Source organism: Antechinus flavipes, chromosome X (assembly GCF_016432865.1).
Source record: "Antechinus flavipes isolate AdamAnt ecotype Samford, QLD, Australia chromosome X, AdamAnt_v2, whole genome shotgun sequence".
NCBI classification, from domain to species: domain Eukaryota; kingdom Metazoa; phylum Chordata; class Mammalia; order Dasyuromorphia; family Dasyuridae; genus Antechinus; species Antechinus flavipes.
The window spans coordinates 64,571,643-64,594,939 of NC_067404.1; the positions used below are offsets into that span (position 1 = coordinate 64,571,643).

The following is a 23,297-nucleotide window of genomic DNA, read 5'->3' on the forward strand; positions in this document are numbered from 1 at the left end:
AATCCATGCCAGGATAATTTTTTTTTACAACATTATCCTTTGCACTCGTTTCTGTTCCAATTTTTTTCCCCTCCCTCCCTCCACCCCCTCCCCTAGATGGCAAGCAGTCCTTTATATGTTGGATATGTTGCAGTATGTCCTAGATACAATATATGTTTGCAGAACCGAACAGTTCTCTTGTTGCACAGGGAGAATTGGATTCAGAAGGTATAAATAACCCGGGAAGAAAAACAAAAATGCAGATAGTTCACATTCGTTTCCCAGTGTTCTTTCTTTGGGTGTAGCTGCTTCTGTCCGTCATTAGGACGGTTCTATTTTTAAAAATTGTCCAAACTCACTTTTCTCCTTAGAACCTGGCCTGTCTGTCCCACCAGAAGGTTTCAAGTAGGTGGCTATTATTCGGAGAGATGGAAGATCAGACAATAGAGCTGGAAGGGACAGAGAGGTCACTGAATCCTGTAGAACAAGACCCAAGATGTCTTAAGAAGCCCTTTTGTGATTAGGTGGTCCGGTCAAGAAATAGAAAGAAACCATAGACTCCTGGAACTAGCCAAGGTCCCACAGGTAGAAAACGGAGGAGCTAAAATTGGAGCCCAGGACTCATGGCTCTCAATCTAGTTATGGTGAAATGTGCAGCTTTTTAGTTCTTTCCTGACTTGTATGGAAACCTATGGATTAGTTAGGGAAATGTTCCTAAATGCTAATTGATTGATGGGCTCTAATTTACATATAAATAGCTGAGGAAGAGCCTAGAGTAACCCACTGTCCCAAATTTTGACCAAGTGCCTACTGTGCGCTGGGGAGCATGCTAAGAACGAAGCAATCCCTACCCCGGAAGGGTTGACGCTTGAAGAGAGAGGATTACAAGTGGTTATATACTGGGATATATGTAGGACAGATACAACTAGGATAACTACAAGGAGTTCCAGTGAGGTCAGAAAAATAGGTTGGGGCCAGGGTGAGAAGGGCTTTCAAAATCAAATGGAGGGCTTGGTGTTTTATCCTAGGGGCAACCAGGCTGTTCCTTCACTTAGAAGGGGTGGGGGGAGCCTGGAGGCAGGGAAACCATCTGGGAGGCTGTTGCAGTAGTCCCACAGGTGCTGAGGGGTACAGATAGAGGAGGGCAAAGGACAGGAGGTGGCCCCCGCTTAGGTATGTGGGGGTGAGAACAGTGGACCCCTCCCCCACAGTATCCGATGCAAAAAGAGGGAGAGAAATCTTCGCACTGATCGTCAGAGATTACTGGCAACTTTGGAGAGAACTGCTGCTCTTCAGAAGTGAAGAGGCCAGAAACCTGATGTCAAAGGGTTGACAAGTAAAGCGAGAGAGAAAAGTGACAGGTTTTTTTTTTTTTTTTTTTTCTGAGTTTAGATGAGAAGGTTTGGTGAGGATGAGGATGGGTGATATCTGAGCATGTTGGAAGCCAGTAGGAAATGAACGGGAGAAATAGAAAACTTGGGGAAAGGGGAATACTTGAAGAAGAGGCCAGGAAAGGCTAGGGTGGAGCCCCACGTGGAAGGATCGGCCTCGGGGAGGAGGTGGAGCCACTTCTTCGCGGAATGGAAGAGAATCAAGAAGGGGAGTGTGTATATAGAGGGGGATGTCAAGGATTACAAGATGACCAGAAGGTGGGAGGGGGCAATCTCCATTTCCTTAGTAATGTAGAAGATAAGGGCCTCAGCTGATCGGAGAGATAGGGGAACCTTGAGAAGAGAAGTTGTGGAATAACATTTGGGGAGGAATAAAAGGATTACCTTGCTGCTGTGAGGGCTCAGTTGAAATTCGGTGAATTTAACATAATAGGAAAGCTCTATATTATTAACAGTTTAGAGTTTAAAAAAAAGAAGTGTTTTACTAAAAATAATAGCTACCATTTATATAGTGCTTACTCTGTGCCAGGCACCAGGCTCAGCTTTATAATTAGCCTCTCATTTAGTCCTTACACCAACCCTGCAAACGAGATGCCCATATTATCCCCATTTCAGAAAAGAGGAAACTGAGATGAAGCGATTTGCCGAAGGTCGCGAAGGGACTGAGATTGGATTTGAACTTGGGTATTCCCGGTCCCAGGCTGGGTGTTCTATCCATCGGGCCATCTATCTGCCTTAAAGCCATCTCTATATAGAAATACATCGATGATAAAGGACGTTTCTACTGGTGCTTTAAAGGGTACAGAGCACTTCCATTATCTCACTGGAGCCTTCAGGTAGATCCCATCGGGGACATTCCCCATCTTACAGATGAGGAAACCAAAGCCCGAGGAGCTGAAGAGACTCAGCACATTGGCTAACGAACGGCAAAGGTCCCGGCATCATATGGCCTCCCTGGACACTCCGGTATCGGAGAGAAGATATTTCCGATCACAGAACTCGCTCGGCAGAATCGTAACCGTGAAGACTTTGAGTCAGAATTTTGACTCGAACCCAAAGTTGTCTCTTTTCCAGGAAAATGAATTGAATGAAATTCGAACCAACCAGAAAAGATGCATATAAGTAACTGCTTAAATCGAGAATGTGACATGCTTTACTGGAATGTTATTTTTAGCTTTATGAAATAATGTCAAAAGACCAATTCCATCCACTAATTTTAGTAACAGCAATATATTTTCTCCTATTGACCATAAAAGAAATCCTATGGTCGGATGATGCAGGTTTTTGGCCAGGCAGTCTGTGCTTCTCTACCTTTGATTTCTGAATTCTTATGGTACCGACTGCCTTAAAATGTGTCTGCGATGGGGACATTCGAATGGCAGCGAGGTGAATTGGAGAGGAGGCTAGCCTTGGGGCCCCAGGCTTTGACAAGTCCCACCTTTGACACATACTGGCCCCACACCCATGGGCACGGCAAGAATTGGGCAGTGCCTGAGGTCAACTTGCTAAGTTAAAGATGAGGTGCCAGTTTACGGGGATAGAATCCCCTCTCTCTTCTCCCAAACTGGCAAAATGCACTGTTATAAAATTAGCTCTCTTTGAATCCCTGAAAGTTACTCCCATGAATAAACAATGATGAATCTAGATTAAAATTAAAATTGGAATCGGCTCCAATATGCTCTCGATGTGAATACTGTAGATTAGATAAGTCAGAGAAGGTTAGCACTAGCAGGGACCTTCAAGACCACCCTCTGATCCCCATCCCCCTCTTCTGAACCTACAAAGCTCCCAAATTAGGCGATTACATCCCGGGCCTCACCTCGCACACAAAGCCGGTCGGGTGCCTTTTCGCTCACATCCATACCCACCACCGTTTGATCGCGGCAATCGCCACTGTCTCCCTGATGATTCTGCTCTTAGAAATATTTGGGGTGCCCTAGTGATTGCTTGCATAGAAAACAGGGCTGCCTCTCCAAGAAAGACATGCTCTCTCTCAATTTCAAAATAGAAGATGACACTCGTCCCCTCCTCATGTTACAGAAGCTATTTCTTTTTCATATTCATGGAAGAGAAAGAGCAACCACCCCTCAGCTCTCCTCTCACCCGTTCACAAGGTCCTTTTTGCCAGTTGTTGCTCGGGTTGAAATGGCAGCAGGGGAGCCTGTTACATCTCAGAGCGTTCCCACAACGGGCTCCTCTTAGCGGACCCGCCGGAAGCCCCGAAAGCTATGTGGTGCAAGCCGAGATTTCAGGCTCTCCGAATAGCTTCCGACCCCTAGAGACTACCCAACCCTCCGGTTCCCCTGAGGTCACAACCTCGGCAACCCTCTCCCTTTATGTATTCCAGCTACGATTCAGAAGCGCCTGAAGAAGGAGAAGAAGGCCAAGAGAAAACTGCAAGAGGCCTTGGAATTTGAGTCCAAGCGTCGGGAGCAAGTGGAGCAAGCCCTGAAGCAAGCCTCCACAGGTGACAGCGGGTTCAGGCTGCTCCCGGGTAGTAAGTAGTGTCTGAGCAGTCTCCCTCTCTCCCTCTCAGGTACCCTAGTCAGAGGCTGGCTTTCCAAGAGTTAACGCTCACTGACCGGAGGCCATGCATTTTGGGGTCGAGAGAGGAGTCGCTCAAAACCAAGCTACGTTCTAGAAAGAGAGAACATAGAAATAAATGACAGGGGACGGCCAGGTTGGGGAGGCAGCGCAGCATAAGGCGAATAGCACTGAACTTTGCTACTGACCGTGACGTCCTAGGATGCGAGTTCAGGTTCTGCTTCTGCCACTTATCTGTCTCTGGGACCGTGGGCAAGTCCCTTAATCTCTGGACCTCAGTTTGCTCACATGTAAAAGGAGGCGGTGGGACTAGTTGCCCCGTAAGGTCCCTTCCAGCTCTAGCCTTATGAACGGTGGATACGCAAGCATTTATCGAGGGCCTCCTCCATACTGCTAATCCTGTTCCGGGCCCTGATGCTCATTGACTGGCTGCTGACGGATCACTAGTGGGGTGGTATGTGACCTAATCCAGTACAAATGGGTTCCCGTGGCCCACTCTTAACCTTGCATCCTTTTTCAGTCTTCAAGCCAGAAGAGCCGCCCAGCACCTCTTCATTTCAAGGGCTTTTCATAGTCTTCACATACATAGCAATAGAATGATGTGCATGCATGCGTATGGGCACGCATAGAGTAGAGGTGGTATGGTCCAGTGGGGAGGGAGAGCTTTGGAATCAGAAGGGCCCAGGTTCATGTGCTGCCTCTGACGCATGTCCCTAACCTCTCGGTACTCTTCTCAAAGGCTCTAAATTAGAGATCTCCTCAATCCGTGGGAGGAGTCTCTACTCCAAGAGTTCTAAATATACCAGTGAAGCCACCAGTCTGGACCCAAATATAGGTGCACAGATCTGTGCCATGTGTCCATGCACGTGCCCACTCCCCAACCCACACACGTGGGAAACGTGAAGAGCGGGCTCTGCGTTCTTGTCACCTGCTAATGGCCCCCAGGTGGGTGATGAGGGCAGCCCAGAGCCACTCGCTCTTTTCACTAGTGCATTAAAAGGGATCGATGGGCCGCCACAACCATCGCTGCTGAGACACGACTAGATAAGGACAGGTGTATTTCAAATAGGGTGCCCGTTTCATGAGCTAGGGGAGCGCCTACAGCAAGGGCAGCCGTAACATGGGCCACGCAGTGAGAAATAGGGGGAGTGTAAAAACAAGCGAGCAATTAAAAAGGCACTGAGAACCCCGAGTATGTCCAGTGCAGCATCCTAGCGGAAGCCGCCAGGGCTGAGCCTTCATCTGCCCTAGAAAAAGGAAGGCAAGCTTCTAACCAGGTAAGGGCTGAGTGTTGTGTGCGTCCTTGTCACCTGGGCCCTGAGCTTATAATTCTGAGGAGATCTGGCACCTGGAATCCAACAGTTCACTTTTTAGTGGACTCTACTTTCAAAGTGGGCTATTTTAAAAGGGAAGCACACGTTTCAGAGTGTTGGGAGTACTGTGGATTTCGAGCATATCCTATACCTATTACTCACCCTGGATAGCACTGGGAGGTATTGTGATATCTCTTAGCACGGGAATTCCCACAGGGGCCAGAGTCCCACAATCCTCACAGAATCCCCACAGAATCCGTGTGGGCCGACCTGACCGCTGGAAGGTATGTGCTATTTAGTCCAGAGAAGCTTGCCTTTCTGCACCCAGCCAGAGCATCCCCCGATTCCTTTTTGTTGGCTCTTCCCACACGAAACACCTCACGATATAAACCAAACATCCTCCTCTGCTACGGAAGGCATGCGGCTCCCTGTATTGGAAAAGACCGCAAAAGTGAAGCCCTCCTTTTCTTACCTTAAAAGAAAAACAAAACTCCCGAGCCCGAGACATATTTTGGAACCCTTCCCACCCCAACGCACACCCCCTTCCCCTGTTGCCCTCACCCCGTTCCCTTGTAGCGTGTTGTGGCGCACACATGAAATGTGGGGTAGCTGAGCTGCCTTGTCCCAGCTTGGGCCTCCGACACTCCATGCAGGGGTTCCTGCATCTTCTCATTTTTCAATCAAGGGAAAGTACCAGCTAGTCTTAAAGGAGATTTTTATTGACAGACCCCATGCCATGTGACTAATCTTGAGGACCAGAAGCGAGCGGCAAAGAATTCAATAGGAAATGGAAAATCCAGGTCTATTTTAGGAATCATGTAGACTGCATAGCTCCTGGTCCTTTTCCCTCCACTAAACCCCCCCAAACTTTCGAAGACCAGGCCACCCTCTAGGATTCTGGGAACTTTGCCTTACGCGCACCAGGAAAGCCAAAGGGGACTGCATTAATCTCGGGTGTCAAATCTTTCAGATGCCGCAATGCCAGATAGAGAAATAGAGAACGGGACTCAGCCTGACAACGCAGCAACAATGCAAGGTAGAGCACGCTTGTCTTAATGCATATTGAGGCCTGAGAAGGCCCGGGGGTGGAGGGGGACCTGGGATTATGGACTCTTCTTTTCCACGGAGAATTGTGGGAACAGAGATACTCCTAGAACTCAATCAATTCAATACTTCTTATTTTTAACATCCAAATGACGCTGGGAAAAATGGCGCCATGGCTAGGCAGGGGTGAAATGATTTCATGTACACATGGGAACAAATCTCACCTATCTGTCTGTCCAGCTGTCGATTCGACTCGGCCTTTATTTCACTGCCGCGATTTACCGAGCCTTGCCCTAGTACCCTAGGTACTAGAGCTCCTGAGGCAGAGTAATCCTTGTTCTCATTCTCCCAGGAGGAAAGGAACCAGTTACTTGAATAACTAAGTGTAAAATCAGCACCAGGTCATTTCAAAAGGGGATGCAGAGAGGGGCCGCTAACAATGGGACTCCCTCCCTGAACGGGGAGGTGTCCCAGGGGCAGAGCCTCATCTAGGGGGTTCCACGTAAAGAGGAGACACCTACGTACCTAGCGTAAAGAGCACCCTTGGCGACACGCTGTTCGGTTCTCTCTCGTATTCCGGTCTCCCGTCTGCTTTGATGTTGACGAATTCTTCTTGCACGCTGAGGCTCCGGTAGATTAAGAGTACAGATCTATATGTTGTCACCCATTCCTATCTTAATAATTCTAAATGACCTTCTTTAAATCAATGTGTAAATTATAAAGCTCATTTCTCCCAATAAGAGAAGTCAGCAGAGTAGGGGAAAACTCATGCTTTTTAGACAAAACCCGAGACCTTTCATTGCTTGAAGAGCACCGTTTGACAAACCCAAGAGGTCGGAGTCACAGAGGACATAAGCATCCCTGCAGCCTTCTCAGAAAATAGGTCCAAATTCGCGTCAAAGCCAAGCGCTGGCAATTTCCCACTTCCTCCTCTCTATGACACAAAGGGGATTCGGGCCTTAAAGGTTCTCTCGGTGGACAAAGGTAGAAACAGGGACCTGGCTGTAGACTAGATGATTGCCATCTAAGGAGATCCAGCTAAGCTTAGCTTTGGAAGATGGACCACCACAGCGGAGCTTGTTAAAAAATCATAGCAGCCTGCTGAGGCAGAGCAGACTTACCTGTCCCCGTGACAGCACAGAGCCTCCGCAGCACTGGGGAGCTCCAGTTCATCCATCTCATTCCCAATATCCACACTGTCTTTGCTTTCACTGGAATTGTGAAAAGGAAGTGTCGACCTAAAGAAAAAGGAAGACACATTTTCCAAATGAAAAAAGCAAGCCTCACTTTGCTGAAGAAAGCTGCATGTGAAGCTCCCCAATGTAGGTCAGACCGAGCAGCCTCCCACAGCTTTGCCAGGTCTAGAAGAGGGATGGGGTCACACCCTCGACAGACCTGTGTTATTTCTCGGGAAGCACTATTTGTAGATGTGTATATGGCTGTTGTCATCTTTTAGTTACCTTTGACTCTCTATGGGCCAGTTGGGGTTTTTCTTGGCAAAGACACTGGAGTGGTTGGCTATTTCCTTCTCCAGCTCATTTGACAGGTGAGGAAACTGAGGCACACGGGGTCAAGGGACTTGCCCAGGGTCACAGCTAGAAAGTGTCTATCTGAGGCCAGATTTGAACGTGAGTCTTCCTGACTCCAGACCTCTTTCCACTTGCAGCACCACCTAGCTGTCCCTGGTGTCTATGTACCATATATCAGGTAGCATTCTGCTCCCAGCCGTGTATAGTTGGTCCCCGTGGAGCAGTGGGGTTGATTCACCTTCAAAGGCCAACAAGGCAACCTCGTGGTACTTGATAGAAATAGTCGCTACATAGTTTGTTGACCTACGCCACTTAAGTTCATTGCCATACAGCTAAGAGGACATGACGCCTTAAAGTCATAGGTTAACATGTTACCTAGAATGTATTCCCTCCCATTTGCTCATTTCCCACTCGGTAATGAGGGTCCTTTATTACTCTTTTTTTTTTTAAGTCAAGTTCTAAATTTCAACAGGAAAACCATCTACTATATTCAGTATAGTTTCGTTTTGACGTGGGCATGTGGTCTGCCTGGTGTTCCAGGATGCAGAGCAACACTTTGTTCTGCAACTCGGATGGAGTTTGAGAGGGTCTGTGATTCATAAGCATATAGACTTTTAGGAAATTCTAATACACTCTGTCTGTCTGATGAGAGAAATCGAGATCTAGCTCACCAAGGTAGCATGACGCAGGTTTCCCCTCCCTTTTGATACTTCCCTTTCCAAATCGGGAGTCATATCATTGCCTTCGTGTGATCAGTGACACATTAATGTAATCCAAATGACCAGTGCAAGCGAGTGAAATTAATGGCTCTTTACTGAAATTGGCCCTTATAGATTACATTAAATTTTCTGCTTGATAAGTGTGATGGGAAAAATGAACAAAGTACTTCTTTTTCTCACTCCGGGTACACCATCGGCTCCAACAAACAATAAAGCTACCGTCATCAGTTTATGAAATCCCAGAGTAAATGAGGACTGTCAACAGGACACTAGACTCACAATTCCATTTCCAAGAGGTCTCGTTCTATGAACAGAAACAAATGGGGCAACGTATTATCGGATCTCATCTTCAATAGGACGCCGCCAACCACTCGGCTTGGGCAATTGGCTACGGAGCCCTGATAATGCCGCCTCCATTGGAGGTGCTTGGCATTGGAACAGGCCTTTCCTGTACATTCATGCAAGGAGCTTCGAAAAAAGATAACAGAGGGCTACCGCCTCTTATTGTCTTTTTCTGTCTTTTTCAGCCTAATTTTTTTTTTGCCCATTGTTTTGGGGCTCTTTTCTTTGTAGTGATATCTGTCCTACTTTATCTGCGCCCTCGTTCTTCACGACAATTTTCTTAAACTTGGCAGTGAAAAAGGCTTCTTCGTTTTGAATCACTCAATCCTGCCGTGGTTCTCATCAGTTGAATATAGTAGCTTTTTTGGCTAGGATATTCATCTGTGTACAGCTGATACAATGCTACTTTCCAAATGCAGCCAGCTCCTCACAACAAGCTTCTCCGGCATTAAGAAAGACCTTTCTTAATTGCATATTGTCAATCACTCTGCTGGGCAAAAATCTATCATTCACACAGTGTATTTCCTTTGAAATTCAATTAGTTTCTCCCCCCCCCCAGCATCTCCTTAAGAGAGTTTAAAGGAGGCCTGAGTAATGGTTGCATGAGCCACCTTTAGCTGTAATAAAGTCATACCATATGTTCCCATTTCCAAAAGGATCTTTATCAACGGCGGTTGCCCATCCGCCTGAAATTGCACGTGCCTAAGAAGCCCCTTCAAGTCGAACGGTTTCAGACCGCGCACACCATTTTGTAGCGCGTGGAGGAGCTACCACCCGTATATATGCACTTCCTGATATCCTAGAAGAGGGCCCAGTCAAGCCAGGGCCATGCCCCACCCCACCCCCAACATCTGAATCGCCAATCCCGACTCTACCTCCCCCGGGGGCACCCTGTTGGGTGTCGCAAGGGAACAGCAATAAGTGAACAGTAATGTCCACCCGTCCGGATTTTTCCTTGACTTGACTGGGGGCCCGCAAGGCAGGGCATCAGCCATCATATCAACCAATCTCTACTTCCCATAAAATAAACATAGCGGGTGTTATTAAATGCACCTTCAGATCAATGATTTTTGCAAATGATATTCAAGTACCATTTGTGTGGTGCCTTTTTGCTGATAAAAGCAAATTAAATTAGTACAACTAGGAGTGTGCTGAGAAAAACTAAAACTGAACAGCAGCACCATTAGCTAACAAAGTCATATTTTGTCTTTACTGCTTTCTGCCATTTAGTTATTATCCTATTGGAAATCTAATTATAATCCTTTTACTCCCTAGTCAAACTTCACAGTTTTTGCAAGCTTAGCACTGACAAGTGATTTCATTACATTTGATTGCCCAGGCCCAGATTGACTTAACTTCACTCAGAGACCTAAAAGCCCTCTCAGTTTCTCAGATTCCCTGTTTGCACATTATAGCAACAGCTCCTTTAATTAATTAGCATGAACAGCAGTAACATGAACTGCTGAACAGAAAATAACATCATTTTATGATCGCAAGGAGACTTCTCCTTTTGCATCTTTATACCTTAGTTAACTTTTGTATTATTACAGTGCATTGTCGGGGGCTCTCGGTATAGTTGACGAGGCATGTTTCGCAAAGTCGAAAGAGACAGGGATGATCTCGGGAAGGGGGTGGCCGGAGCTCCGGTCACGTTCCTCCCAAATTTGGGTCAGCGGTCTTCCCAGGGAATCAAACGGCAGGTTTAGCGGAGATGATAGCACCCAATCCGAGGGCCCTGACATTGCACCGCATCCGGCTTTGGGATGACCGATGTTCGGGGGCGGGGGGAGGGGCTTCTTTGTTTCTCGGCTTCCGTGTTCGGCAAAGGTGCCAGATGATTTCACATCAGAGCCTGTGTTGTTCTGTGTTGTTTTAGCTGTACATCTGGCAGCACCCTAAAGAGGTATTTTTGTTTTTGTTTTGTGGTACTAGTGCCCCGCCAGCAGTTATTATATCCCGGCTTTGTGCCCAACGATGATGAGACAAGTTGATGTACGTGATGAAGCAGTGGAACTCTTTCTTTGCCATTAGTGAGCAGGTAGCTGGTTTAGATCGTACAGACCAGTCATCCATTTGAGAGGAGGAAAAATGGAATGGATTGAGTTGGGGCTGTTCTCTGGGAGAAAGCAGGGGAAGGGGGAAGACAGGTTAGAATGGGCAGTGCTTTTAGATTGTACCCAAATATCACGTGCATCTCTTCAATATTGTGCAAACCCAACTGAGTCTTATCTTCCTCCTTGAGTGCACAGGGGACCCTGCTGGGCTTTTGTATTAGACTTCTATAGGGCTTTTTTCTTAAACTTAAATCAACTTACATTACATTTACTAAGCACCTACTGTGTACAAGGCACCATGTGGTAGTGCTTTGGATTGGGTTAGAGAAAAAGGAAACTTCTTGCCTTCTAGGACTTTCCATTCTCCGGGATCCCACAGCATGCCCCTTGACTGATTTAAAGGGCCATCTGCATTTTCACCGACTCGGCCAGGGGTAATTATGATGACTGTCCAGCCTTTAGACCAGAGGAGAATAGGGGCAGTAGGTACATACGTAGGAGTTCCTTTACATATTGCCTTACGGTTATAAAATCCTTGACTTACATTGTCTCTGTGGATCCTTTATGGATCATGTTGGCGAACCCATGGCGTTTTAAGATGGAACTAATGCTAAAAACTGGGGAAGGAGTTATCAGTTAGGGCCTCATGTAGACGGTATGGCCCAAAACCTATGAAGAGACAGGGAAGCAGGGCTCAAGGTTTTGTACCAAGAATGGTTACGGTGCCACGGTTCTTCAGATGAGGGCGAACAAACCTCAGTGCAGTGAAGGACAATGGTAGGAAAGGGGACGGGAAGGAGGGAAGCACAGAGGAGGCATATGTGTAGGGCAAAAAGCAAACGGGGCTTTTAAAGGGAAGGAAAGAAGATCGCTCACGTAGTTCCTACTTGATCTCTTTGTACTATAGTCTTATGAGTCTCATCTCCCCCCCTCCTCTGAATGTTATGTGCCAATTTCTAAGAAAAAGTTCTTGCTTGTCATCAGTAGCTTCCTCCTCTCCTATTAATAACTGCCAGGGGAAACATGTGTTAAAACTCCAGTGCACCTAGAACCCTGAGGGAAGAATGGTGGGCCTCTCAGCCAATGATGCATTAGATAAGCTGGGTGTTTTCCGCCATCCCCCACAAAACTGGTTTCTTTTCTTCATGCTCAATCTGTGCCTCAATTGGCAAGCATCCCCAGATTGTTTCATCACCTCTAGGCTGACAAATAGCCATTAGAAAGAGGTCATCTTGGTGATTCTAGAGGTGATTGGTGCTTCTGACTTGCTCCCACGAGGCCTGCTTGTCACGGGGCACGTTATGAACTGAAGAACTGTAATGACTGGAAGGCTGCCCCACTAAGGGTGATAGGAGTCTTCCCTGTGGTTATATCTCACCATTAGTCTTTGTGACTTGCCAGTCCAGGCTGGCACAGATCCATTATTGAACAGGTCTTCTCGCTACAGATTGTTTAATCTAAGTAGGGTTGTTTAACCTAAATGTGAATGGACTACAAAGGAAAAGCTTTTCTCTGACTGAAGGCCCAGTTTCTCAGAGACCAAATCAATCATAAACCACTTAATCAAAAGGGCCTTTCATCGACACCCTCTGTTGCTTCATCCTGGCTCAGGGGCAATCCTGGGCTTTCAAAGGCTCTGCCGACAGAACTAAAACCCTGCTGAGTCCGACCAACCTGTCTTTGAGTACAGGCCCAGTGGTGGAGCAGATAGCTCTATGAGATGCTTGGCCTGCTTAAACTTGGATGGCCTTATCACTAGACGGTGAAGTCTCACGTGATTACTTGAAGGAACCAAAAAAGTTGTGAGGGTACACAGTGGTTATGATCTGCTTTGATAAAGGGGATAGATAGACCGATGAAAGCCCAGCTCCTTTGAGTACAGAATCTGAAGGTTTCATCATAGACATCCTCATCCGCCCTTGGAACCTAGGCTCCTTGAAGGCAGGGACCATTTCAGTTTTTCTGCTTGCATCCCCCACACCTGGCAAGAAGTGAGTGTACTTCTCCAGGGTTTTTGCATGCCAAGTCAATTAGCCGTTTCCTCTGTCATTTCTCTGCTAGCAGACATGCTTCGTTCTCAATTAGTTTGGTCACTTATGCTTCCTGGCTTACAGTTTCCCGCTATATCTACAATTCTGTTGACAACATTCTTTAAAAAAAAAAAGTCACCAAACGTTTTCGAATATCCGACTGCTTGGAGTGAATACTGTGCCCTGGCTGGTGGGATGATGCGGGTGTAGATAAGTTTTTGTATCCCTTCAAATGTGGGCAAGGCAGATCCCAAAGAGTCGATCTTCTTCAGTAGTCACCGAAAAGACCCCTATTCTTGATCTAAAAATAATCTTTCTTTCAATATGATCATTCCAAACTTTGTTGGAACTGGGCCAACTATTATGTGATCAAATGAGATAGTATTTATATAGCATTTCGCTTAGCACCTGGTGCATAGTATGTACTTTATGAATGCTTATTCTCTTATATGTGATGAAGTTTGATTTGAGAGTGTATTAGAAGTATAGGGGTGTGTGGGTGTGTTCACGTTTTCACACACACACACACACACACACACACACACACACACACACACACACACACACACACATTCTTTTTAACGGAAAGCAAATTTTGATCTGGATCCCTCCCAATCTTGCAGACCAACTTTATCATTACATTTAGATCTTGAATACCCATTGTATCCCTCAATTAGATTGAAAGATCCTTGAGGGTAGCATCCACTTCATTTGAGTTTTGTAGCCTCACTGTGCTTGACACATGTTTGTTGAACTGGACTGAATGTTTATGCCAATGATTCTCCTGTGTAGTGAAAAGGTCCTCGGTTCTCCATTATGCCACTTGGTCCCCAGTGGGCCTCATTTCAGATCCTCCAGAGAGTCGGCGAGGCACAAGAGATTCAGTCTTCAGGTCCCCTGGTTAGGGATTTATCCCTTTCTAGGAGAAGTGGTGATTTTTTTTTTCTTGGGAGTACCCTTTTAACCACTAAGCTGCACTTTTGTGGTTTTTGTTCATCCGCTGATTCCCTTGGATTTTGAAGAGGAAAAACATAGCAGGGTTTTCGTGGTTCTCTCCTGGCTTCCACTTTCCCTCATCCCCCAGCTTATGCATGAATTTGCCAGAATATCATAGGTCTCCCCATGAGGTTTAAAGCAAAGGCCTGAAGCAAGGAAGTGCCTGGGTTCCCTGTCTTGACCTCATGGGCCCCTGTCTCTTATCTCTCTTCCAGCCCCATTTAGCTCCTGGGCAGGGTGTTCATACATATGTGGCTTTCTTAGCTCAATTTCCCTTTTTAGGCAGGCCTCCCATAGGAGACATCATTCTGGGTTGTGAAACTGCCACGCTGCAGTTTCCTTATCAATTAAAGAAAGGAAGGGGTTAATATATGGGTATATACATACAGTCATATACCCAAATGGATACATATGGCATTTAAGGTTTTCCAGCGGTCCTCACAACAAGCCAGAGAAGCAGGTGAGAAATCAAGTGCCTCATCAGGGTCCAGGTCCACAAGGACTCTTTCTATCATGTCCTGCCTCCAAGAAAGAATCCTGAAAGACAGCTTCACCCCCTGCCTTTGACCCACTGTGAGCACCAAAGGAGATAAACGCAAAGTGCTTATATCAACGAGAGAGCTCTCAGTATTTTACACCTTGTGTGCTACGTAAAACTCCAGATAAATACTTGGGCACCTTAGGTAGTAGGTGAAGTGAGCATCCAGGGGAACAGAAAAGATTCAAAAGGAAAGTGCAGCTCAGTGAGGGTGACAATAACTACACCAATAATCTCTCTGGATGACTAACTCCTTGACGTACACGTCAGCGGAGTAGAGGCTTTCTTCCAACTAGGTGACGACGTTGCAGTCGAGAAAGAGTGCCGAGTCTATCTACTGTCGGGAAGACCCGAGTACAAATGCGTCCACTGATATTTACTAGCTGTCTGACCCCAAACGAGATACTTTACAGCGCTGTTTGCCTTGTTTCCCTCAACTAGAAGGTGAGGATTGTAAGGGCACCTACCTCCCAAGGTGGTTTTGATGTTCAAACGAGGTACTGTTTGTATACTCGTTGTAACGTGTTTCCTTAGCACGGGGCTTGGTATGTAGTAGGTGTTATTTAAATGCTTATTCCTTTCCCCCTTTGGAAAATGATGTCATGCTACCGAATTAACAACATGCTCGACACTTGAAAAGGAACATTTCTCAGGAGATCCTGAGGCTGTTCCAACAAGGTCTCGTAGCCCACAGTGAACCAGCAACAGAAAGCTTCACAGGTGTCCCGACCACATCTTTTAAAAATCAGCCAATATCGCTTTGGAAAAATTAACCTAAAGGTCTCATGTCAAATTAAATCTTCACATCGGCTCAAAGACCCATCTTGTTGACAAAGAGCATGAGCTAGTTTGCTAACACACCCTGTGCGGGAAGGAAGAGGTGGGGAGGAGAGGGGGGCAGCGATTCACAAAGGACCCGATCCCCCCAAAATCTCAAACTGTTTCCTCACACTTTATCTTATAGAGGGAAAGCCCTCTTTGTGAGCAGCTTGCTTAATAAGCCGCTCGTGCATTTCGCTGGAGGCTGTAAAGTGGGAGAACATACACTAGGGGCTCGTAAGCATATTTTAGCGTTTGGGATTAATATCATTTATGCTATTTTTCTATTGTCGGTATTGCCCCTAGAGATTGGGCTAATGCTTGAAACTACTGTAAATCGACAATTTTGCTCACCTTTGTCTCACTTCCTTTTTAATAGAATGAAACGTACATAAATGAATATTCGATTAGGGAATAACCCTAATAAAAGAATTCATTTGTTATACACAGTTATTCAAATACCGAGCATAGAATCCAGCAAAATGCCTTAAAAATGAGGGCCTGGCTCATAGCTAACTGCACTGGAGAGATCTTTACTGTTTGGAAGCGTGGTTGTTCTGTGTGTAGCTGGAGCCCTGATGCTGAAAGTGTGACTTACTCCTTGGCATGAATAGGATGCCGTAGGAGGGGCCTACCTATTTAATCGCATAATTATTTGGTGCAAAAACAAAGACTTCTCAAAGCGTGCAAGTCCCTTGTTGGGCTCCCGAAGGGAATCTTGCTTGCCCAGATCATAGCAGGTGAAAATGCAGCTTAGTTGTCATCCTGGCTTGAGACCTGAATTTAATGGCTTGGTAGAGAGGAGCTGCATATTGTGTGCAGAGGAATATGGCCTCAACTGGGGACTCCTGATCTTGAAGCCTCTCTTTCATCCTCTAGAAAATAAGGTCAAACCCAGGGATCTTAAAGGTCCCTGCCGACTCAAAATCCTATCGTCATTCTCAGAGCCTCTATTTTCTCTTCGGCACAATGAGAACGATCCTCCGAATCACGTTCCTCACAGAGGCGCGCTAAGCAAAGTATTGTGTAAACCCTAACACACCAAAGCCATACAATACAATTGAGCATGCCTGTTATGACTAGTGGTTTCAGCTTCTGGATCGAAACATACTTTGTTCATTCTTTGACCCGTGAGCCCTGAAAGAAATCACGTAATCCATTATGCTAGGACTTCCGGATCCTTAGCGAGAGAGCGATGCCATCGAATGAAGGTGAATACAGTAGCAAAGGTAGGGGTCGGGGACAGATAAGGAGGAAAATAGTCGACGTAGGCTTAATCGCCCACTGCCCACTAAGCTGTCCTATGCCAGACTGAAATCCGTTCAGTGTTGTAAACTGTAAGCTAGACACTGGGAACAGAAACTAAAGTCGCGATGATCCTCAAGTTATGGTGAGGAAGGATTGCTGTGTGTGTTCAAAGGAATTTCAAGAAGGGCAAAAGAGGGACAAGAATGTGATTTGCACAAAGGCCCTGAGATAAGAGATGGGAAGATCATGTGTTCTCACAGTTTTCAGGCCAGCTTACCAAAAAGGCCTCCAGCTGACAAGGAGAGGCAGTAAAATAATCAGAAGGGTAGCTGGAAGACACACTAAGAAACTCTTCAGCCTGATATCAGAGTGTTGTGGAGCCGTTGAAAATTTCTGACTGTGACAGAGGGCTACTACGGACAGACCTCTGCTTTAAGGAACATCAGCAGTTCGGCAGCTCTAGGGAGGGTGGATTACAGAGAGGAGAGACAAAAGGCTTGAAAGAGGGAGGAAAACGGTGCAAGTGAAGTAAGGCAATGTGTATGTGATGATGGTGACAATGGATGGCCTAGACTTAATGAAAGTTTGGGGGCAGGGGTAGGGCACAGGAAGGTCAGGCGGGAGAAGACAGACTAGATCAAATCACTTCCTGCCTTGGAGCTGCCTTTCACTTTTCGCTTTGTGCTGACCATGGGCTGAGGTCAAATAGTCCTACACCATTAGAGTGCTGCATTTCAAACCAAAAGGCCTTTCTGCCTCCCACCGATGTTCAGTCCATCGTGTCACTTTCAGGTGGGCTCTAGAAATTGGTTTCCAGAGTGTGAGAAGAGTCCACCATCCCCCAGAAAGGACAAGGTCAGGCTGTGGTAGCCCACATGCTCTGTCTCTCCGAGTGAACATCTCGCTTTTAAAGCTCTTACAGACATTACCGGGAAAATGATTCCCTGGCCTTTCCACCATTGGATTGAATTTCTGATCTCATGGAGGCATAAGGGCTTTCTGAAGTTTACCGAAAGTAGAAAGAGGTCAGATTACAAAGAGTTGGCCGGCTAGAAGCAATTAAGGAAGTATGGGGTGTTGTTACTGAACTCAAGCGAGTTTAGAGAGATGACATGATAGAGAAGGGCAGGGAAATAGAAAGAATAAGGTCCGACTTGGGAAGTGAATAAAAACATGAGATGATAACTGGTGTCCCACAAAAAAATTAAGTCTCCTTTTATGTTCTCTTCTTGGATTGTAAAGGATTGTAAATATCATATATATATATATTATATATATATATATATATATATATATATATATATATGCATACATGTATATGTATATTATATGTATTACATATATGTTTACATATATGTCTCTATATGACATATTGGAAATAATGATGAGGAAAATAATATCTGACAATTAAATGGTATGGTATGGTTAGCAAAGCCCTTTCATCCTCAAAAACATAAAGAAGCGAGTGCTATGATTCTCCCTATTTTATCGATGGGGAAATGGCAGCCCAGAGAGGTTTAGTGACAGAGATGTAGGGTTGAAAGTCAGGTTTCCAATTCTGAGTGCCAGCCTGGTGGCCTGCTGCTATTTTTCTATAGAACTGAAAAATCTCAACCACTCCCTACAGTAGAAAACATGTCGGGTTTTTGTAGATCAAATTTGCCAGAGTTTGGAGCCAGGGCTTTGCTAGGAGGACCCACCTCCTAGCAAAGAGCGCTCCCTAGCAGCTCAGGGAGGTCTCTTAAGTACTTCTGTCCTAGGCGCTATCTTGGCATGAATTCTTGCCTCCTCGATACGTGCGTTGATTCCGACGTTCCATTTTGATGTCCCTTGGACAGACCTGCTTAATTAACACTGATTTGCAGAGGTGGCATTTGTACGGCAGGCTTCATCCAGAGATGCTGAGTCTGGAGGGTGTGCAGTTAACAGCACCTGGGCCCAGAGCTCTGCCACCTTCTACCTGGGTGACCTGAACTCTGCCCCTGTCTGGGCCTCGATGGCCACATCTCAAATGATCCTCTTGGACTGGATGGACCTTTAAATCCCTTTCAGCTCTGAATCTATGACCCTGTAGTTGCGAGGAAGGCCTGTCCCGGGATTCATGTGATTTTGGGACCCCTTCTCTTGCCCTTGCTTCCTCCCCACTGTATCTTGGCCCGTTTCTCCCCCTGACCTTTTGGGGGTTCTTGGGCTTATCTGCCTAGCACTGGCATGCTACCGAAGGCAAGTCTTACATTCCCATCGCTTGGGGCTACTTCATAGGGATCCTCAAAAGAGGCTATGGAGGGGACACACTGACTGCCTCCCCATAATAAAAGCCCTGGGGCCAAGTCGGTTCTGTGCTAAGGGAAGAATGTCTATTCTTTCTGTTTTTTTTTTTAAACAAACATAACCAGCTTTTTTCAAATAAAACCTCCTATTTGCCATCAGAAAGACTGGGCTTCCAAATCATCGAGTCATAGAATCGGTCCTTCAGAGGTCCCCAAGTGGGAGTCCTTGCTCCCAGGCCCCACTTAGCACATCTCTCAGGAAAGGCCTTATTCCTGGCTCTCCCTGATCTTAAGTCTTGTTTACATCCAGAATACACATTAGCGCATCTCTGTTCCGAACTGGAGCAGAAACTCTCGGAAAACCGTGAAACATCCGTGTCCTAATTAGCTGTTTCCTCTTCCTAATGAAGAGAGCATGCAGGGCTTAGATTAAAATGCAGCTACTGCTCTCCTCTGTTTATGCTTCCAGATGTTTTTGTTTTATCTAGGAGTTTACTTTGACAGCTACTACTAAATGATAAATCACTCATATTAGAGTGGAGATGCATTTTGAAATTGAAATGTGGCAAACTTGGAGATGGCTCCAAGGAGCAGTGTCAGTCAGCGGGTCAATATGGGTTCTGGCCTTCAGAGGAGTCAGTATTGGCATATGTAAAGGAGGAATGGGAGATCTGTCAACACGAGACAGCGGCCTTCACACTCATCACAGCTTGCTACCGTCCTCCAGATTGGGAGTAAGAAGCACATCATGTGATGAGTTCTCAATCCATTCTGCTTGGCCAAAGAAAGCGGATATGCATTTGGACCGTCTTCTTCTTTCCCGAATGGTTGTTCTCCTTTGGATTTGCTCCACCAAACATTCCTCAGGCACCCAGATGCCAGACACCGTGCTGGGGACGCCTCAAGAAGCTTGCTTTGCTTGTGAGCCTTTTAAATGGGTGCCCTTTAGGAGAATCTCAGTTGAATATCATTTATAATATTCAGCTCAAGGCCCTGGCTAATATAGTTCACTCAGAACACCCTCTTTTCTCTCATCTTGGTATCAAAGTTTTTGTTCATTTTTGGTGATGGATAATAAAGTATGCAGAATTCCCTAGCTTTTTAGTTCAGATTCCTGGGTGAGTACCCCTGGACTTCATTTTTCCAGGCCCCCTTTCACCACTTGTAAAGGGGGAAGGGACTTAAACTAGCTCACCTCCAAAATCTCTTCTCTCTCTAAAGCTATAATCCTAATAATACTAGTTTTCCTTGTGAAGACAGAGTCATATTTATAGGACTGTTTACACAAAGGGCAGGGTTTCCTTCCCTTCTTCCCCAAGGTAACTTCCGATCAAAGCTAATAACATTGATCAAATTGACACATCAGGCTTTGGCCTGTATCAAGCACAATACTGACTCCCATCTGTCACACAGGCCCCTCACTTTTCCTAAGGTTGACGATGGATTCTAGAGATTTAACCATATCCAGTCGCTCGGCATCCCCTGAAACAAAGGCCCCATGGCCACGCACACGCACGATGTGTCCTTTGAACAGAGCAAAACTAGTTGTGCTTAGCTCCATTTAGTATACATTCTAACAAACTGAACCATGTGTCTTATCCCCACGTGAAATCCGAGTACCTGTTGTTCAGTATACGAGACAGAAACTGGTGGATGTCAATAGGAGCTCATGGAGGGCTGTGAGGGGATCAGGAAGGATCACCACCAATGAGGTTTTTTCCCCCAATAGCCCCACCAATGTAAAAACCTCTTCTTGTTGAATCCACATAACTTCCTTTAGGGATGAGGGCTTAATAAACTAAAATCCTAAGCCAGCTAATGATTTTTGAAGTCCTTCAACTATATAAGGGAAGCAATATGAATCACGAGTTCTTCCATCTCGCAAGGAGTTGGTGCTGTATACTCGAGAGTCCCAAGGCCAGGTTTGAGCCGTCATTTCTGTGCCTAAACATTAAGCAATGAGATTCTCTTAATGAAAGAAGAAGAATCTCTCTTTGAAAATAGTGGATGGCAGGCAGTATTTGGAAAATATTTGGAAAATTGACTGGCTGATTCATAACTTTTAGGCAAAGGGCCCATTAATGCGATGACATGACAGATGGGAGAAAATAGGAAAGTTACAAAGATGTATCATTTGGTCTCTCTGCTGGGCAACTGTGCCGAGTGGCTGGCCAATATCAGCTCATTTGATCCTCACACTGACTCTGCAAAGTCTTTGGTATTGTTATGCGACTGAAAAAGTGAAGCAGAGGTGATGCAGATGAAGCACAAGTGACTTGTGCCGGGGTCCCGCATGACATAAAGGTCAGAGGTCGGATTTGAATTCCGATCTTTCTGACTCCAGGCTTCATGTTCCACCCACCGCATTACCTCGAATGTGCCTCTGTCCAGGTTAACCAGTTGGATACCCGATCATTCTTTGAAATGCTTCTTCCTCCATGTTATGTTGACCTGGTCTCAGAGTCCACCTTCAGCGAGTCCCAGATTACACAATTGGAAAAAACGGGTGTCAACTCTTAAGTAGCACTGTGCTGGAATATTCCTTCCAAACTATGAGACTTCCTTAACTCCTTTCTTTTTTCCATATTGTTTTTCCCCTTTCAGAGAGCCAGGTGTACATCAAGCCTCCCGTCATGTACTGAAGGAAATTTCTAATAAGAATATATCCATACACATGCCATCCATTATCTGAAGCTATCTAGTTCGTTAAGTTGTTACCTTTGATGCCTTCAGTGCTATGTGAAGAACAGAAATTGTAGCATGAAACTTGAAGACGTTGGCTGCATTGAATACTGCAACATCGAAAGCTTTTTGTAAGCCGCTCACGCCAAACCAAGCCTGTTGCAATTGATCATTTGTAGACCCCCTCTCCTCTAGAAGTTTTAGTCTTTTTAAGTACATATGAGATTTATTCCTTCAAGAGAACTAACCTTTTATTTGCCCCCCCCTTAAGGAGGTAGCTATTACTGTCTAGCAGTGGCACAACCCTTATTAATCGGCCCTAATGGTCCCCGCTGGCTTTACCTATGTGCAAATCCTAAGTCCAGTTTAGCGCCAAAACTATTCACCCTTGAGCTGTTTCAATTGTGTTTATAAATTAAGCTTTGTTTACTGAAGCAGATATTCCATATATACTACATTTTGCAGAGAAATATGTGTACGTTTAAAAAAAAAGGCATAAAAATGCCCTTTCGATTTGATGAATGATGCGAATACTGTGTGAGCTTAATTAATCTTAACCAGCTGAAGTCCTATGGTTATAATTGATGCTTTATATGCTCAGTTCAGCTTGGCTTTTGGTCTTTTCCAGTGAAAACATGAATATGCAGTAGAGTGTTAGATCCTAGAAACTTTTACGTATGGTTTCTCTGTTGTACCATATTAAGTTAAAGTACCCCTTCTTTGTTAAGATGTTCTCGCTTAAAATGCAGTATTAAAAAAAAATCTTTCATTGACTTTGAAATCCGAGCGTCAATTGTTCCATTTGTTCGACACCGGCCCGTGCTATGTCGTAGGGGTACGATGACCCAAACAAAGCAGTCTTTGCTTCAGAGGGCTTACATTCTAACATGGGAGATGCCACGAACGCAGGTGTACATATAAGGATATGCTGGTAGATGTTTAACGACTACTTCTCTTCAAAAAAAAAAAAAAAACCAAAACTAAAATAAGACAAATGCATATACAACATACTTTTAAAGTTAAACTATATTATTAAAAGTTTTTGTTCCTCACTTTCTTAAGTCTAACAATCAACAATAAATCAAATCTTGATTTGTATACCCTTTGCCAATTTCCAAGGTGTAAAGGTTGACAAAGCAGATTTAACAGCCAACTCTTAATGAGCCAGTTTGACCTGGCCCCAACACCACCTTAAATGTGTCTGTGTCAAGGTCCCGTATAGATCACAATCTCCCTTAAACTTAGTAGCTGTGTCTTAGCTGCTTAAGTGGAAGTGATTTATTTCCTTAGGCTCACCTGACTGGCAAGTCAGAGAAGAAATCTGAAAGGGGCTTTTCCAACTCTAGTTACTATACCATCCACCCAGATGCCCCACGTTACACCAGCAAGTATGGTCTAAGGAAAACTGAGGAGGGAAAGTGATTCCTAAACTCCTTGTCAGGGTTCCAAGCCAACTTGGGTCAGTATTCTGTGGAAAGGAATTAGCGTACAGAATCACTGACTGGTGGTCAGTAACGATTCTCCTCCTACTGCAGAAATAATTCCTGGTGATGAACTCACTCTTCCAACATGCAATCCACTCCATTTTCATACAACTTAAATGAACAGTCTTCTGCACAGATACCCAATATCAAGTGAACTGAGGACCTCCTTTATTAAACCACCTCACTTCCCCTGGAGTGTCAAAGATTAAATCCACTCTGTTTTGTACTAGCTGGAGAGAAAATACTCCAATTGAACACCTCCAGTCCTTTCACAGTTCCCCATCAATCTCCCCTCTAATAACAGGGACATTTAAG

General features: G+C 45.3%; 1 protein-coding gene across 2 annotated transcripts in view; it reads left to right on the forward strand.

Moving 5' to 3' along the window:
• The window catches only part of DACH2 (dachshund family transcription factor 2), a 430,511-nt gene extending 408,232 nt beyond the window's left edge, over positions 1-22,279 (forward strand). Inside the window, exons 10-12 of one of the 2 annotated variants that reach the window (XM_051969293.1) lie at positions 3,718-3,837; positions 6,198-6,263; positions 21,421-22,279. In XM_051969293.1, coding sequence (XP_051825253.1) covers positions 3,718-3,837; positions 6,198-6,263; positions 21,421-21,458 — 224 coding nt within the window. In that variant the 3' untranslated portion in view covers positions 21,459-22,279. Of the gene's footprint in view, positions 1-3,717; positions 3,868-6,197; positions 6,264-21,420 lie in introns of both variants that reach the window. The other variant, XM_051969294.1, reaches the window with a different exon arrangement.
• Positions 22,280-23,297: the final 1,018 nt, after the last annotated feature.